The sequence below is a fragment of the Protomyctophum bolini genome (genome assembly GCF_963924005.1).
Source record: "Protomyctophum bolini genome assembly, chromosome: 9".
Taxonomy (NCBI): Eukaryota; Metazoa; Chordata; class Actinopteri; order Myctophiformes; family Myctophidae; genus Protomyctophum; species Protomyctophum bolini.
The window spans coordinates 42089346-42107887 of NC_137870.1; the positions used below are offsets into that span (position 1 = coordinate 42089346).

At 43.5% G+C, this 18542-nt stretch overlaps 1 protein-coding gene across 1 annotated transcript in view; it reads left to right on the forward strand.

Moving 5' to 3' along the window:
• Positions 1-3541: 3541 nt before the first annotated feature.
• LOC308321017 (protein Aster-B-like) overlaps positions 3542-18542 on the forward strand; it is a gene marked incomplete at its 5' end in the record, with an annotated part of 139391 nt that continues 124390 nt past the window's right edge. The window contains one exon of the mRNA XM_080771781.1: positions 3542-3951. Coding sequence (XP_080627907.1) covers positions 3542-3951 — 410 coding nt within the window. The remainder of the gene's footprint in view (positions 3952-18542) is intronic.

Here is an 18542-nt window from a genome sequence, read left to right on the forward strand (position 1 = left end):
CAGAGAACAAATTCAGCATACAGCAATGCATGTGACAACTAGAAAGGTTGCAATTTTTAAAAATTGCAAAGTGTGGTTGCCACAGTCGCTTACATAGGCCCCTCCCACTAATATTGCCAGCCAATTACAATGTCACGTCACCCCTGTGATCATGCATAACTACTTCGGAGGATATTTATCTTCCAAAAATCATGTTTTTGCGACAAACGGTAAAACGGTAAAGGGCCCCAGCACGAAAAGCTACTATACGGCCTGTTTTGAAACCGAATATACAAAAGATATTTTGACACTACTTTTCTTTCACTTAAAGGAGGAAACTGATGACAAAAAGAGAGAACTATTTCAACTTCATGTTGACATATCCGTGGTGCAGTAGATCATATCATGGAGATGTGGTCCGGTCCCATTTAGACCTGAAGACATTTCTGCAAATGTCAGTTTTCTGAAAACCCTATGTTTCTATGTCAATCATTCTTAAAGTTTTTCATGTCAAGGACCCCAAAGATATATGTAATTGGCCGCCGACCCCCATCTGAAAATATGTTGTTCCAGGGACCCCCCATGAAGCAAAGATTGAGTTAAAAACGATCACTCTGACAGAATATATATTCGCAGATTTGCAGACCTAAAAGCTCGTAGAGTGGCACTCTGTGCCTCGTTATGAGCTTGTAGATCTGCTACTTTTCAATAGCTAAAGTATAACATACTTCTTAAAACACCAATATACTGTACAGTACTATGCTGCGTGAATAAACATACAATTTGATAGCATACAGTAGAATAGATCACCCAGGTTTTATGGTTTTTCAATCCTCACACGTGTGCGTGCGTGTATGTATAAGTGTTGCAACACTTAAAATGTAGAATATGACATTTTAACGGTAATATCGTATATCGTATCGATATCGCAATATTTGTTATAAAAACAGAGATTTGAAATACGGAAGTTTACGGAATGTATTGTAGTCGATAGGGCTCGCGTGAGTACATGACCACGTGACCGGGCTGTTTTCTGCGCCCTCAATGTCGCAACTCTGTCTATACTCTATGGCTCTGTTGTAATCCAAACGTACACGTGTGTGGGTAAAGGGATAGGGTGGCCTGGCTGGGTGTATGACTTGACTACGGCCTGAATGATTCAGCCCTCATGGTGTGAGATATGATCTGGACAACAGATGTCAATATGAAGTTGAGGATAACATTGACCACTTCTGTGTCTTAGTCATACTTCTCTCTCCTTTCTTTGGTAATCTTTTTTGTCATCAGACAGACAGCTTGGTCATATACTTCTCTCTTTTTTGACGTTTTGTTAACTCATCCTCCTGCCGTTAACCCAGTGGTGGAAAGTAAATAAGTACATTTACTCAAATACTGTACTTAAGTACAACTTTGAGGTATTTGTACTTTACTTGACTCCAATTTCCAATACATTTACAAAATCTGTAGGAGGAGAAGCCAAAAGTGTGTTTTGGAGAAAATTCAAATTTGCAGGAATTTCTTTCCTGACGAAAATGGGCGTGGCCTATATGTGGAAATGCATCATGACCAAAGGAATCCATGGAAAAAGAAAATTTGATTGTACGACTTACGGTTCAAGAGTTATAGGGAAAAACGTGGGCTGTTATAGCGCCACCATGAGGCCGACTGATGTAATTCCTTTTCAATTAATTTTCATAATTATTATGAACCTCCCTCCCAAGTCGTAAATATGGCGCTTACAGTCTCCACTCTCCAATGGAAAAAAACACTTACATTTAGTCTTCGATTTCCCCATTATAAGTCTATGGAGAACTAATTAATTAATATCAATTAAACTATAAAACGGATCTCTTAGCAAAATACAAGCACACGATTCCCGATGAAGCCGGTCAATTTGACATATGGCTCGAGTGTGTGCGGCAGAAACTGTGGGAGGAGTAGTGCGGCAAAGTATCGCTCATTTACAATAACAATAGTCTGGTTGCCCTGTTAGGGCAACCACACTAAATAGTAGGACTTTAAACTTTAAGTTTAACCATTACTTTGCACAATTAATGGTCAGGGAAGTTAAGTACAAGTTAAAGAATGCTTGCCGTGCAATACAAGCTGGGAGTGAGGTTAAGGGTGATGGGGTCGTTGGAACTTGGAACAGAGACGGGGGCAGAGGATGGATTTGTTTTTCTTCTGTTGAGGATGGAGATGTGTTCTTACATTGTTGTCGTCTTTTAGCCACTGAATCTTAGAGAATGGCCTCATTCGTTTAACACACATCATGAAAGGATAGATTGTTTTTTTTAATGGTGGTGGTTGAGTCAAATGCAGCGAACCACAGTTTGAGTTAGGGACCCTGACATAAAGTGTGTGTGTGTGTGTGTGTGTGTGGCTGTGTGCGCTCGCTCATTCGTACGTTTATGCATGTGCCTTAGTGTGTATGTCATGTATGATGCTGCTGTGTGTTACTGTTAACGGCTCACCGTGGTGTATGATTCCCTTTGTTTGCATGTGTATAATATATGTCTGTCTGCATATTGTTCAAATATATGCCCATCACCACTTGTGTGTGTGTCTGTGTGTCTGTGTGTCCGTGTGCGCGTGTGCGTGCTTTTGCTTTGTCATTATGAACATCAGCTGGGCCTGTCCTGTACCTTGCAACCCTAAACCTTCCTTTAACTTGTAGGCAGCGCCGACAGGACACGGACCCACATCACAGCAGCAGCAGGGGAGCCCTCACCTCACCTCACCACACTACGGAATATCACGGCTATAAAGCCACCAAGAATGTCTTCTTCTTCTTCTTCTACCGGAGCAACATAAAGACATCAACATAAAAGATCGCCCTAAAGATTCCAGGACCCTATAACACTTGGTGCCTTCCTGTTTAGCATTAGCAGCAGCAGCTAGGCTCACTGCTGCAGCTTGGTCCAGCTTGGGCAGCATTGTGTGTGTGTGTGTGTGTGTGTGTGTGTGCGTGTGTGTGTGTGTATACGTGCGTGTGTAATTTGACCTGCCAAGTCCGCACCAGAGGAGTTCTGTTACCCTCTCTGACAGGCCTTATACATGTTTCATCTGCTTGCTCTCACAACAGAAGCCCCTTTTGTTATCTAATCCAGCCCTCTCCTAGAGACTGACTGGAGCTCTTCACAGTCTGACAGCCGGCAAGCGGAACAGAGATACTCTTCTCAAGGAGTAGTATACAGTAGGTCTGGTCACCAGGGCTCCGAGGGTCTAGACTCTATAGACAATAATCCTTCAGGAGACTTAATGTGTGCAGTTGTGCACGCACTGGAGAAGGCTTATTCTGGGAAACCGATTTACGGTAGAAGGACTGTACGAGAGCCAACCATGGACCGTTAAGTATCAATTGCTTTGCCTCTTCCATATCCGCTGCTCCATACCTCCGGCTCTCCTTCGAACTCGCTTTCATTTTGTTAATATATTCCCCCAAACTACAATAATTGCCAGTCTGCACGTTTTTAGAGTGTCCCAACAACAAGTCATAAGAGTATAAGGACATTACTACTGGGGGCATTTGTTTACAGTTATAGAGCTAGTCTGCGCCACCATGAGCGAGACTCGTCGACCCCCGTCGCTCCAGGTGAGCGTTCCCCGCGACGCCCCGGGCTACTCGGACAGCGGCTGCTACGCCGTGTCCGACGGATCGGCGAAGTCGTGCTCCTCCACCCCGACGCTGCGCCGCAAGCGCTTCAAGATGCGCCGCATGAGGAACGTGCCGAGCGAGAGCGAGCGGGGGGGGCAGCTGACCGGTCGTCTCCCGGCGGCCCGTTCCCACTCGGCGGCCTCCAAGGAGTACCTCCAGCTGCCGTCCATCGAGATAACGCCCTCCAGCGACGAGGACGCCTGCTCCACCTGGTCCAACTGTTCCACGCCGAGCGCCTCGCCGCGCCGCAAGCGCTTCCTGCTGAGGAAGTGGCTGAGGGTCAGAGAGAAGAAGGAGCAGGCTAGTGAAAGCAGGTTGGTATAAATACCCCCCCCCACCCTCTCTTTGTCTCTTCCCTGTCCCCCCCCCTGTCTTCCTTAACCCATTCTGACCTGAGATCAGATTCATACGAGGTTTCCACTGGACACACGCCGGTCTGATGAACCCATTCTGACCTGAGATCAGATTAAAAAAATGGCAGTCTCTCTTCGATCCAGGAAAGAAGTTGAGACCACATTTTCACGACAAACTTTGGTCATGAACATGGCGTCATGACTACAATATCTAAGAACACACATTACACACATAGAAACCCCCAGGAAAGTGTTTCAGTCAGGACTCAAGAATGGATGGAATATATATTTATTTCATCTAAAACGAGCAATATATTTATTATGGTTTGGCGATCTGCTTTTTAGGTACTCCGATCAAGCACATCAGTCCCAACCATAGGGACTCTGAATCCCCCGTACCTAAACAGCAGATCTAAAACGACAGGTGGTATAGCTGGGGTGGAGGAGGGTCAGCAGCAAAAGGTTAAGCAGACAGCAGCGCAGCAGCATCAGTGTGTGTGCAGCAGCAAACAAAGCAAGCAGATTGAGCAGTGCAAACTTGCAGTTGAAATAGTCGGTATGAAGATGGAATGAGTGTGTGATTGGATGAAGTGAATCATGTGAACGTGATGCTGAGGTGGCACAATGAAAGAGTTGGCAGAGGTTTCCTGACTGAACTTGCTCTGCGCATGTCTGTGACAGGCGCGATGCTCATTTATCATGGCCTAAACAAAAGCAAAAGTGGCCCTTTAATACCGCCATGCTGCTGTAAGCCCTTCCGTGTTAAATGTCCCCTCCTCTCCTTGGTGCAATGGCTTTTTCGGTCATTTTATTTTGAAGTTTCAGTCTGAAACAGAAGCCTCTGTGTTTCTGAACCAATCATGAGGGGCGATTCACACTATGGTCCCGGGTGCGCACTCGGGACCACTTGGCAGATGTTGTGGTTTAGTGTGAATGATGCGTACCGTTCCCGGATGTGTACCGTTACGCGCAGCACAGTACGCGCTGATCTTATTCTGCGGACTACATGTGGCTCTTGGGCTTTTCTTGGCATAGTTTCCAAAGTAAAACAAAATAATAATAATAATGCTAAAGTAGAATCCATAGCAAACTAATATCAAACACGACACTGGAGCACAGAACTGACTGGGCACAGTGAATAGCAGGCAGGCTTGACAGTGAAGTAGTATAACGGCGAAGAGGCAATGCAATGCAGTGTGTCTGGATTTATTGGAGACAATCTCGCAATGCAGCGTGTCTGGATTTATTGGAGACAATGTCGCAGAGTTGACGGTCAGTGTCCGTGCGCGCCAGCCATCAAGCACGCCGCCAACTTGGAGGATTAAAGTGTGTTATGCAAGTGTACCCGGGTGTGCTGTTGAATCTCGGGCAATGTGAATCATGGCCATCGGGGACCAGGCAACCATATTCGGAAACGGTTCCAATGAAACGGATTCAGTCCCTCTCAGTGTGAATCCCCCCATGAGAGACAGACGGCCACCAAAGCATGTTTGCTATACTACGTGGCTTACAGTATATGTCTAACCTATAATGTTTTCAGATACATATTTTAGCGTGCTATTTTAGGGTCCATCTGGTTCCTAACTATCTCTAATTTAGCCAAGGACCCCCACTTTGAGAACTCCTTTGAGAATAGATAACATTTTTGGTGGAGTAAGTAATAGCATTAGTAGTGTACAGTAATAGTAGGCGAATGCCCCTAACTACTAATTTGCCAAAGAAAGTCAGAATTGTGAGCTATTGACATAGACACTGCTTGTACAGTGTTACAGTAAGTTACAGTAAGGACCCAGTCAATTTTCAATACACATACACACTGTTGACATTGGCAAACATATTGTGGTCCTGAGAATTGACCGGCTGCTGGCTAGACCTGTAATCGAATGGCAGCCTTGGCAGCCTTCAACAGTTTCCTGCTCCACAGTGCAGAAATGTGTGTGGGAGGGGGAAAGGATGGTTTGACGAGTATGTAACGAACATTGATGATGACAAAACTCTGACAGATCTCGTACAGTATTACTGAAATACAGTAAGGTCACTTACAGATTCACTATTGACGCTGTAATGGCAATCCTTCCCTTCAGATTTTGTTGCCCATTACTTCACAGGTGGTGAAAGTGGTCGTACGCAGCAGTGCACACAGAAACATGAAAGATGGATGTCCAGTCGTAGAGCTTAGTTTGCCTGTTTTATTGAAGAGTTGTGCAGTTGAGATGAACATACCAATATATAGTGATTATCCGGTTATTTTGTCTGCTGGCTGCATGGTAAGCTGGTAAGAACGGTGTGCTCCCACCATACCCTGTGTCTAGTTCCTCCCTAGTGCCCCTGTGTGTCACCTTTATAAGTGGTCACCTTCTATGTGCTGTGTTTCTCAAGCCCGCCACCAGGTGGTCAAAAATAATACTGGTAATAATACAAATAATGCCTCTCTTCTAATGGCTCCTACAGACGCCACAGTTGATCTCCTGAGGTTGTGTTGGACCCGCTGGCCAGCCTCTCTCCATGATTGATAACATGGTCAATATTGTATTAACTGTGGCATGGATTTCATTAGAAACATTTGCCTTTTCGTCTTCCCCCTTTAGCTACTGAATGATCAAATTAATGTATATAGGCTACACAGCAAAGACCTTATGCAGATATGCACACCTGCAGAACACCAAATACTTCCTTTTTGTCTTGGTTTAATGTCCCCAAAGATTATTTTTTTGTATGAATACATTTGGGTACATTGTAGATCGTAAAGTAGACCAAATGAATGAGAGACTGATTCTGACTAGTCTTATTCACAATCAGATTTATTAAGGGACCAAGCCTGTCCCTTAATAGGGACAGAGTTTGGAGCAATGTCCACCTTTTTAGTTTTCCATTTGAAGGAATTCAAGGGCTAAAGTTCCACTGGAGTTGCAATCTCAAGTGGTGTAAATCAGTCAACCGTGGCAAGTTTCCACTGAAGGAGCTCATGCAGCAAGAAGGTCAGTCCTGCTCACGTCGCTATAGCTTCTAATTATTCACAGGGACATTTGAGCACACAGAGTTTATTTGACTGAGATTTGATGTAGAGGGGAAAAAAGGAGGAGACCATGAAGTAATGAACTCCCGGTGGACCCTGGTCAACTATAGGGTTTAACCCTGATTGACTGTTTTTTTTCCTTTTTTTTTTTCATTAAGTTGCCCATTAAGAGATGGCAAGACAGGAATACTATAGGTCTATTATTCCATGTTCCTTTCTGTCCCAGATGAAAATGCTTTCTCTCCAGAGGCATGAGTCCTGTCAGAGAGTCTAACTCTGACATACCGGAGCATTATTCAATCCAGCACAGCATGGATACCAGTGGTGTAAACTAACTAAGTACATTTACTCAATACTGTACTTAATTCCAATTTACAATACTTTTACTTAGATCTCAGAGGCAAATATTGTACTTTTACTCCACTACATTTATTTGAAAACTTGCGTTACTTTGTAGATTTTGATTATTATAAAAAGTCCATATATAGTACATTTCAGCCATTTGAATATAGACAAATATAGCCGTCGGCTATTTTCAAAACAGGTTGAACCCATTTAGACCTGAGTTAAAAACATTCACTTTTCCTGGGTTCGATTCCCGCTCGGGGCGCTGTGGCTGCTGGCGGCGTGTTTCCTCCTCCGCGTCATCAGTGCCCATACCCGAAGGCGGGGTTGGCGAAAGGGCCTTTCTGTGTGGAGTTTGCATGTTCTCCCCGTGTCCCCTAGGGTAGGTACCCTCACAAAAACATGCAGTAATCCTGGTCTCTAAACTGCCTCCCCCTGGCCAGCCGGGGCGCCTGATGGAGGGGAAAGGAACTGGTTGGAATAACGTGTTCCTTCCACGCGCTACGTCCAACCAGGGAAACTCCCCCCTGTCAGGTGTAAAGGAGCAACTTGGACACTCAAGCATGAAGGAAGCATGAGTTAAGTCCGTTGCTCTCCCCAGGTTGGCGGAGGGTGTGTAGAGCCCAGGATCACAGTAGATGATTGACACAGGGGTGAAAAATGGGTTACAAAATCGTGGGATAAAAATATATATATAAAAAAAAATACATTCACTTTGAAAGAATATATATTCAAAGATATGCGCCACATTTTTACGATTAAAAAAAAAATAGCAGACCTACAAGCTCGTAGCGTGCCACTGAGTGGCGCGCTACGAGCTTGTAGGTCTGCTGTTTTTCAATAGCTAAATTATAACAATGTTTAAAAAACCAAAAGGGGTTCCCGCCCGAAATGGGTTAAACATTTGAAACTTGAAATTGGACATTCTGCACAATGAGTAATTTTTTTAATACCAAAACTTTTGTACTTATTCTATAGTTTGGAGAGAGAGCTTCTGGATGAGCTTGCTCTTCCGTGTCTTCCTGTATGTGCCATCGGGGGTTGAATAAGCGACGCGTTGTGAGCTTGTAGATCTGCTATTTTCAACATGCAACCAAGTTTAAGACTTTTATTTATGCTGGATCTCTTGTCCACCAGTCCCTTCCTAACATTTTAGTCTTAGTTTTGATGTGTTGATTAAATTGTCAATACATTTATTCTTAGTTTTAGCCATTGGGGTTGAATAAGGCCACACAGTCCTCAACAACACGATGTTCCAGCAAATCGGGGAGCTTAAAACGTTGTTTGAGAATGCCTCTTTACATTTCAGCAGCTCTTGCCTTGAAGGTCCTTGCCGGGCTTGACTGAGTGATGCATGGAGAGATTTATTCATACAGAACAACCCGGTCCCACAAGAACATGTTCAAATTCTCCTCTCCTGTAGAAATGGGCTAATTTAAAGTCTGCAACGAGCTCATCAGAGGCAGCCATGGTTGACTGTAAGGTGCAAAGTGTGGAATGGATGAGGCCGGATTTAACAGGAATGAGTCAAGCTCATCCATGCATGCAGCTTCTGCACGGTGCTCATCTTGCATCCGTTTCGGGCCGCTTTCCGTGCGCTTCCTCTTGGCTTCTGTTCAGGTGGCAAGAGTGCTGTGAGCCGCTCTCATGCGGGCCACATTGTTAACATTTCTGGTGTGTGCCAACAGCTTATTTTCATTTTGGACGATGGAGAACCAGCCTGACTTCATTTTGCTGGCCTTATTCATTGTACATTCAATCCACATGTCCCAGGCCATGTTGGGAATAGGTGTTACCTGTGATGGACTAATGAGTGAAGTTAGTATGAAGAAAGGGCAACCTGTTCAGCAGGGAGAGCTGTCAGCATCGGCCAGAAGTCAGGCAGCCACCTCCCATAGTTATTTTTATTTTATTTTATCCCATATTATTACAGCAGAGATTGGACAGTATACTCTTCCCTGCAGTTGTAGATATGGACTGCATGCACATTCTGCTTTAGCGCATCTGTCATGGATGTAGTCTTCCATGTCACTGATCTCTAATTGGGAGCAAAGGCTGCTGACGAGATTCTTGAGATCGGCGTCATCCTCCAGTGCTGCATGAGCAGCAGCAAGGGTTTCCTGGGAGCCACTTGTATTCTTCAGAATATCAAGATTCTCCCTTGTCTCGTCTGTTGGGCTGGGTATCATCTCTCCTTGGCCATGGCTTGACTCACAATCACCTGATCCCTCATCAATGACTCCTCACGCGACAAGTATATCTCCTAGCTCACTCCCCTTGTAGTGCTTGTTGAAGGCACTCATCATGTACGTACACACTGTGACTACAGGATGATCTCCCAGTAAAAAAGGCAAAGGGCATGCTTTTGTGATCCCTGCACCAGCTATAGGGCCAGTTGAAGAGGATGAGGAAGTTGAGAGTGAGGAGGATGAGGAGGAGGAGGATTGATTCAGGATGATGATTCAGAAACCAGTGACGCAGAATGCTCTGACACGTGTGTTCTTTGTCTGTAAAAAAAAAAAAAACATCTTTCATAAAGGGTCAATCAATCATAAAAACATCCTTCACAGAAACTCCGCTTTTGTCTCTACAGTATGCAATCTGAAGAATGACTAAACAAAAAAGGTGCACAATTTAATGAATTCTAAGCAGACGGAAATCGTAAGAGAAATGTTCAGCAAAAAGTATGTGTGGGTGGCTAGGATGATAATAAGTACTCTTAAGTGAGGAAGTGACATGTGGGTCAGTTAGCAACTTGTGTGTGTGTGTGTGTGTGTGTGTGTGTGTGTGTGTGTGTGTGTGTGTGTGTGTGCGTGCGTGTACACATGCATACTGCCATGCTTTCATGTGGTTTGTTTGTGCGTGCCGTGGTACAGTGGTTGTGCAGACACGGTCTGCTATACTGAATCTGACTGCACTTTGATGGCTGATAAAACATCCATTATTTTGTGGAAGTGGAGCCAAATATATTCCGCCAGGCTTCACTGGTTCCGTCTGATCGGAGCGTTTACATATTTCAGAGACATGCAGCCTCTCAACAGGATCTTGGATTCTTTTTGATGTTTTTAGTGGCTTTCGCCTTTATTTTATATTTTTTTATGGAGGGACAGACAGTATGGGCTGAGATCGGGAGTCAAACCCGCGGCACACTGCCGGACTGGATTACCAGCCAAGGTGCCTGGACCACTGAGCCACGGCCCAGCCGTTGTATTCATCCTACTGTCCTACTAAAAAAAAGGTGCACAATTTAATTAAATCTCTCTCCGTAGAGGAACATTGTAGGAGAAATGTAGTGGTTTCATGCAGATGAATGGCAACGATTATGCAAAAATAAGATCAAAATGTGGGGCAGTATAGGGAGGAAATGTGGCCCTTAATCAGCTTCCCAAAGCACTATTAGCGCTGGGCGATAGTCAGTTAGACGGCTAGGTTTGGGGATCTTGGGTACCGGTATGATAATGGACTCCTTGAAACATGTGGGAAATTGGAATGATAGAATGATGGGCCAGAGAGTGGTTGAATACTTGTGCAAGTTTGTCGCCACTTTTTATTTTATTTATTTTTTTAGATTATGTTTTGGGCTTTTTGCCTTTATTGATAGTTACAGTGAAGATAGACAGGAAAGAGGGAGAGAGAGAAGGGGAGAAACACGCAGCAAAGGCCGTCATGAACGGGACTCGAACCCGCGACATGCCGCCAGGCCAGAGCCCATATGTGGCATGCACCTGGACCACCAGGCCAGCGGGCGCCCCGAAGTTGATCGGCACATGTTTTAAGTACTCGTCCTGCAATACCATCTCGTCCTTCCTGAACATCCGCCTCACAGAATGCTCAGATAATATGCGAGGGCTATCCTCAACATCTCTGCCTGTCTCTGCTCTAACTGCACTGCTCTGCCTGTTGCCAGGAGTCTCAAAGCGTGCATAGAAGCTGTTTAACTCATTTGCCAGAGAAATGTCAGCATTTTCCAAGGAGGGAGGGGGAGCCTTATAGTCTGTCATCTCCCTCAACCCTTTCCACAAACTCCTAGAGTCGCCCTGTTGAAACTGTAGTTCCACCTTTTCTCCATATTGCCTTTGGCATCCTTCACTACTGGTTAAAATCACCTGCCACAATGTAAACAGAATCAGGGTTCTTTGTCTGTAGCCCACTTAAGCTGTTGTGGTGCGGTGGTGCATGTGCACATCCTGTTACCGGGTTTTCCAAATCACTGAATGCTCCTTTAACACTTTCAGGGCTTTAATTCGTTTAATCCAGGGTTCCACCTCGCGCAACACGCTGAACCCGCTATTTGTTTAATGCGTTTAATTTGCCGTTAAAAAAAAAAAAAAAAAGAAGAAACAACGGATTTGTCCCGGACCTGGTGACGAGGCCGTCGCGTTATGATGACGAAACCGGAAATCAAGTCATCCTCTGGGCTGCTATAGGGCCGACTACAACATGCTGTGCACTGTGGTTTCGTTTCGCATTGTCATGGTCGCTGGTGCTTCTGATCATAACAAACCAACGGATTTTCGTGGTTGAAAGCTGCAAATACGTATACTCTAGTCTAAAGGTAATAAAACAATCTCGGCAGCGTAGATTGTTGGATTAAATAGCAGGGAATGCGGGTTACGCAGCAGAACTGTTATGATCAACAGTGTCTTGTTACACCTTCTCAATATCATGTTCAAAGGAAGCACATATTGCATTGCAGCAAAGAGTGCTGAATTATTTAGTGCGTCCATTCCAACTTTCAACTTTTCATACCTTGTTTCTCTGCAACTACATGTTTTTTTCTGATGCATCCGAGGTTTGGATGTCATTTGTGCTTTTGACAACTTTAGTTTTTTTCAACATGTTTTAGGTTGTTATCAGAGAAAGTAAAAGAGGCTTTCTTTCGTTTTAGGGATTTTAGCTGTTTTTGATATGGGTGGCGCTGGCATTCAAGCATGGGGCTAAATATGTATTTTTAGACAAACATTTTTATAGAGATTTCTTTTTTTATTATTTACTATAGTCCTACTAGACCCCAAGACATTACATCTGGCCACAAAAGATCACGGGTTCTACTGAATGTGTCAAACTGACATATTGAGCCTATGACACACAGTGTGGCTTCTCCCCAGTAGGCTACCTTCATATTCAGTAGATCCTGTGATCTGCTGAAAAATAAAATAAAAAAATAAATCTCTGTAAAATGTTGTAAAAAATATTACATATTTAGCCCCATGCCCCCGCCCCCTGTCAAAAACAGCTAAAATCCCTAAAACGAAAGAAAGCAGCAAATGGAAAAAAGTTAACACTCATCTTTTACTTTCTCTAATAACAACCTAAAACATGAACTAAAGTTGTCCTTTTAACGTTTCTGGCGAAAGCTAATAATAGCCGATCGTTACAATGAAGTTCTCCATGCCGGTGACGCGGAAAGGAATCTACTCAAAAATACAGAAAGACAAAGAGTTTAATGGAAATGGAATTCATTCACAGAAATGTGCTTTTATTTAGGCAACATGATTATTGTGTGATGCATTGTTCATTCATAAAGTCACTGGGAATAGACAGACATTTACACTTATATTTATTGATAGACTATGTTAACTCAGACTGAGCAAGTATAAAGGCCTATTCATAGTCTGGATTTTCGGTGGTGAGGTGACCACCGCTCAGGTGGTGAGCTGACCACCGGAGCTGAGATAACGTTGAGCGGTGGTGAGTAAGAACAGAGAGAGGGGCTGGAGCGGTGGTTTGCTCTTCACCGCGGCTCGTGACGTCATGTTGTAGTTCGGTGGTCACCTAACCACCGAAAATCCAGACTATGTATGAGCCTTGATTCTCCATTAGTGCAATGTACTACAATTCTGGTGTGAAAGTGTTTCTAACACCATCCCCCCTCCCCCCAAAAAGGTATACAGGACCCCCAAATGTGCGTCCTGTGGGACCACACCACGCCCTCCAAAAATTCCCACGAACGTGCAAAGTGCAGGTGCTGGAATTTCCGCGCGTGCAAGTGTTACTCATGGCAATATCCCACGCTTGGCAGGTCTGCTATACACACTACTGCTGATCCGTGAAATACGCCCACAATTGAGCGACACCAGACTCAATCTGCCCAGTGGGAATTGGGGAATATGCATTGCAAAGGCATATTGACAGCTGGCGACGCAAGGCTAGACAAGCCATGGCTGAAGTTGAGTTTAAAGGACATGAGCATAATCCTCTATGGGATGTTTTAAAAAAATACATGACATACATGTACAGTATGAAAATACGCACAGTGCATTCTCTACCACATAAATTATGCAAGCAAGGACTGTGTGCTCCACTTTTTTTTGCTTGCACGTTGCAAAATTGATTGTGTACAGGAAGAAAGTCTATCATGTCATACTTACCCTATAGAATAAGCCAGCAGCCTTGAGGCTGTTTGGAACCCATTTCTGGCTCGCGGTCACATTTGTATAGGTCCCTTCATTTTTTTTAATTATATATATATATATATATATATATATATATATATATATATATATATATGAGAGAGAGAGAGAGAGAGAGATCATTTTCAGCAATTTCATGAAGAAATAAAATAAAAAGTCAAAGAAATCCAATAAATTAGAGTACAAATGTCTAAGAAATAGTGAAAATAGCCAAGTGTTGCATTGTGAGCTTGTAGATCTGCTATTTTCACTAGTTTGGGTCCTGGGCAAACGGCTAATTCCTCTTTTGGGTCACGAGCTAAAGGTTTGGGAACCACTGCTCTGGCGGGTCTGTCTATCGCCGGTTCATGCGTCAATCTCAATTTATATACCTCTTATATTCAGCTATTAGTGTAGATAAAACATTAAATTCCCATTGACAATGAATGGAGAATTTATGTCATTATCTCTGCTGTCGGGAGGAAACCTCATAACTCCAAAATGTTCATTTTTCAAGAAAACCATATGTTTTTAAAACAAAGCAATACTGCCTCATCAAAGTTGGTGTTTGGTTATATAGTTGGTGTAACTATATATTCTCAATTCCTTCCATGAGAGGGGGAGAGGTGGTGGAGTTAGTTGCTTTAGCAGACATTTTGAGGGTCCAATGGAGTTAAGAGGTTTTGTCCAAAGCACTTTTTACTACTTTCCATTGGTTCAATGAGGTTTCCTCCCGACAGCAATGATAAGTGTCTGAGCGAATCGGCTATTGTCGTCCTACACAAATTCCTGACAATGAATGGAGAATGTACGTCATATGTGGACGAGCAAATCGTCATGTTGCGTCATGATGACAAGAGCGCCCCTCATTTCACACAGGTGTGATTTTTCACCCCCAAACAGCTGAAATGCCATACACGCCACATGCGTTGATACTAGTTATCGTCCTGGTGTGCAGATGACAATAATGTCTGCCTGTACGAATAACTAAGGTGTTCCTTCAAAAGCAACTTCCCCCATCACCAACCACACCCCTCCCCCTCCAAATTCACAATTCCACATGATGCTGACGCAAGGCATTCCACAGGGAGTTTCAGTTAAATAGCTACTAGCCACTTGACTGGAAGGACCTTAAGGACTGTCAGGACCATGTCCAGTTGCGTATTGTACTTTAATAAGTGGAGAAAAACCTGCCAAGGTAAATGTATTCAGAATAATACAGTAGGCTACATGAATCGAGCAGAACCCTCTGCCAAATTGTCCATATAACTGTTAAAGATGGAGTGCTGTGATTCCCCCCTAAAACATGATCATCAGGTATTATTACTTTATACGGAGGAAGTTATTTTTTTTAAATGTGCAGTATTTATTAAAATGACGTTTTTATGCGGACACGCCCACCATCCATTAAGTATGCCTGGTTTACCTGGTGGGTGGTGATAGGTGAACTGAAGCCGCACCCCCAGCTGTTGTTGTATGATAAAGGGGAGGGGTTAGGATGATATTGTGATGTCACTATATCACTGTTTTTTCCATTGGCACGTTTGAGGTTTCAGCGCTTGTGGCGCTTATCTCCGAATTGATGCTCCGATGAGGTGATATGAGGTGAGACACGATAGTTAGGAGCTCAATAAAAAAATAGCGCGAGGGCCTGCCCCGGGTCATGGCTCAGTGGTCCAGGCACCTTGGCCGGTAGCCCAAGCCTCGCAGTGTGCCGCGGGCTCGACTCCCGATCCTGACTGCATTTACTGCATGTTACCCCCCCCCCCCCCCCCCCCCCATCTCTCTCCCCCATTTCCTGTCAGCCTACTGTCTGTCCCTCCTGTAAAAAATATAAAATAAAGGCTAAAGCGCAAGGCTCCGATTAGCAGATTAGATGCGACGATTTGATGCACAGAAAGAACATATCGGACTCTAATCGGGTTAAGGTGTATACTGTACATGGAAGAAATGTCTTGATGATCGGGAATACCTTGTACCTCTCCGGTGAATTGCGTCACGTGCAGCAATAAGCACATACTGCATACATTAACACCTGCTCCTCTGTTCATCTGAGCAGGTGTTTGGCTTATAACATAATTATTAAAAATGTATGCAATTAATGCAATTCCATCTTGCTGTTCTCTTCTGTCTCTGTGATTGTGCCCAAAATTGTACGCAGTGATTTCCCCCTCGTAAATGTTCTTTTTCCCCTCATAAAATGACCTATTTTCTTTTCTTCACCATTTGTTTACGTATTGGTTCGCTTTACAAATGTGTGAACACTAAACGGACCAAAATCAAAATGCAACAATTAAACATTTGGTCCCTGATCCGGACCTTCTAAGCAAACTTTGGGTGTGAAAGTACCCCATAACCTCTTAGACCCAAAACGTAAAATATTTTGTTACCATTTTTCAGTTTCAGTATTTTCCCATGCTGTATTGCTGTGGTATACCATTTGGAGAGATAACAGGCAAAAGGTTGATCAAAATAGCAATTCTTGTACATTCTCCAATTGTGTAGACTTCTTGTAAATTAAGTAATGCAGATGTCTAATGGTAATAATTGAACTCTTGTTACCTATAAGGGTCCATTTGGTTACCAACTCCACCATTTAACTGGGGACCACCTGGAACCTAGGACAGTGGTGGTCCCTGGACCACTGGTTGAGAACCACTGCTCTATGACATGACATCAGTATACTGTATCCCTGCATGTTGTGATCTGATGCTATGGGGTCACCTTCTGTAGATTATGTCACATAACTGTAGCCCCCTCTAGTGCTGCCACAGCAAATTAACAAACACATATAGAATACTTTTTGTTTCCATGCCGTTTTATGGATGTGGCTTTGTGTGTGCTGGTTTTGTGTGTTGCATCCAATTACTTTGTCATGCCAGATACAGGAAATTTGAGTTTAGTAATAAATCAGAAAAAAGTGGCAAACTGAAAGACACAATGATACGTGGGTTTGTATCTTCTGGCTTCACGGCTCGGCCTGATGAGCCAGAAAAGGAATGGAAGCGCTGCTACAGTGTGTGGCCTCGTTCCCTTTCATGCTGGTGTGATTTGGGGCCCTAAGGATGAATACAAAATGAATATCAGGCATCCTGATACTGTCCAATAATTAGATTAGATCACAGAACAATGCCTCATCCACTGTGATAACACTGTGATGCTGGCCTAGTTTTTCTTGCCACGTGTTTGCATCTCAGCACAGCTGTATTCAGTCAGTGTATCAAGGCCATGAGCAGGTGCCTGGATAATGGGCATGTATACCCAATGCTTGTCATTTCAGGTGACATTTCACTGTGGTTTCAGTTGAAGCTTGTCCAGCCAGCCTTCCTTCATTTGTCCTTCATTGTTACACAGAATGCCATGTCTTTGGCAGTAGCTTTAGCAGTTGATCCATTCTCATCTGAGGTTTTTAAACGACTCCTTTTGTATTTTCTGTTGATTTCGGACAAGCCTTTCATCTCTCCATCACCTCAGGGGTCTGAATACTGGAGCACATTGCCAGCCTGCCATCTTTGTAGCATGGAAGGTGTTCTTGCCATCAAGTTGTTGAATCATGTATGTCAATATTGCCACATGTAAAATGTGTAAATCTGCCATACTCAAAGTTTGGTGGAGTCACTGCTCCAGTTTCTTGATCCATGCAGGCTTGTAGTGTTTTCTCAGCCGTAGCAGTGTCAACCTGGAGTAAGATTATGTAGCTGATTATGTGTCCTGCATTATGAAACACTTTCACAAGATCCTTTGATCGTGTTGCTTGGTGCAAGGTACTAGTGGGTAGTCCCACATGCTTGGGTGTCCAGTGTTTCCCTCCTGTCACACTGTAGACAAGATCTTGGGCCATGTTTGGAACTCTGGTCTGAGTATAAGCATTAGGGATGTCCTGATCAAGATCTTTTTTTTCTTTCGATCCAATTCTGATCATTTGATTTTGAGTATCTGCCGATACCGATTTTTCCCGATTCGATATTTATATTGTTTAGGGATGCACCGAAAGGGAAATTCTTGGCCGAAACCGAATACCGAATATAGGAAACAGTTGGCCGAAAACCGAATACCGAATAGCCGAATACATCTTTGTTGTAAAGCTACCTGATTATGGCAAAAGACATGATTATGGATTTATATAATCGATTCATCGGGCGATTATTTAAACGATGAATCGATGAATCAGATTATGGCCCCTTTTTGCAATTACCTTTAAAAAAATGCTTCACGTTATTGTAGGCATGTTGTAACTAACAATAAAGACAATACAAATGAATACTCCTTCAAAATTTTACCCTGTTTTTTATACAATTTGATTTGCCATTCCTTGTACTTGTAATGATACTGTTATCTGTAATGTTGACCGTGTATAGCTGACTGTCTTTCTTTCCATTTCTATCTCTGGGACCCCAATTAATTTTTTATTTCTATTGTAAAATCAATGTAAATTTTGAGAGTCTATTTGGTTCCATTTTTGCACTCTGTTACAGAACCTTAGGGTCCACTTGGTTTACTTTCTAACTATCTAGCTCTAGCTGGAACTCCCACTATGAGAACCACTGTCCTACACACAGTCCGTGTGGGCACGCGCACACACGCGCACACACACACGCACACACACAACAATAGCACGCTAGCTGATGGGGGGAAAACGTTCTTATTTAGCAGCCATATTAGCATGTTCTCTAGGCTCTAGTATCACATATTGCCAAAGTTAAACAGCACTGAACAACTGTTCATTGTTAAGCAAAACGTTCACGGACGTTCTGCTTCTGCTTTAGCCCTATGTCCACTTCAATGCGCTGCTGAGATTA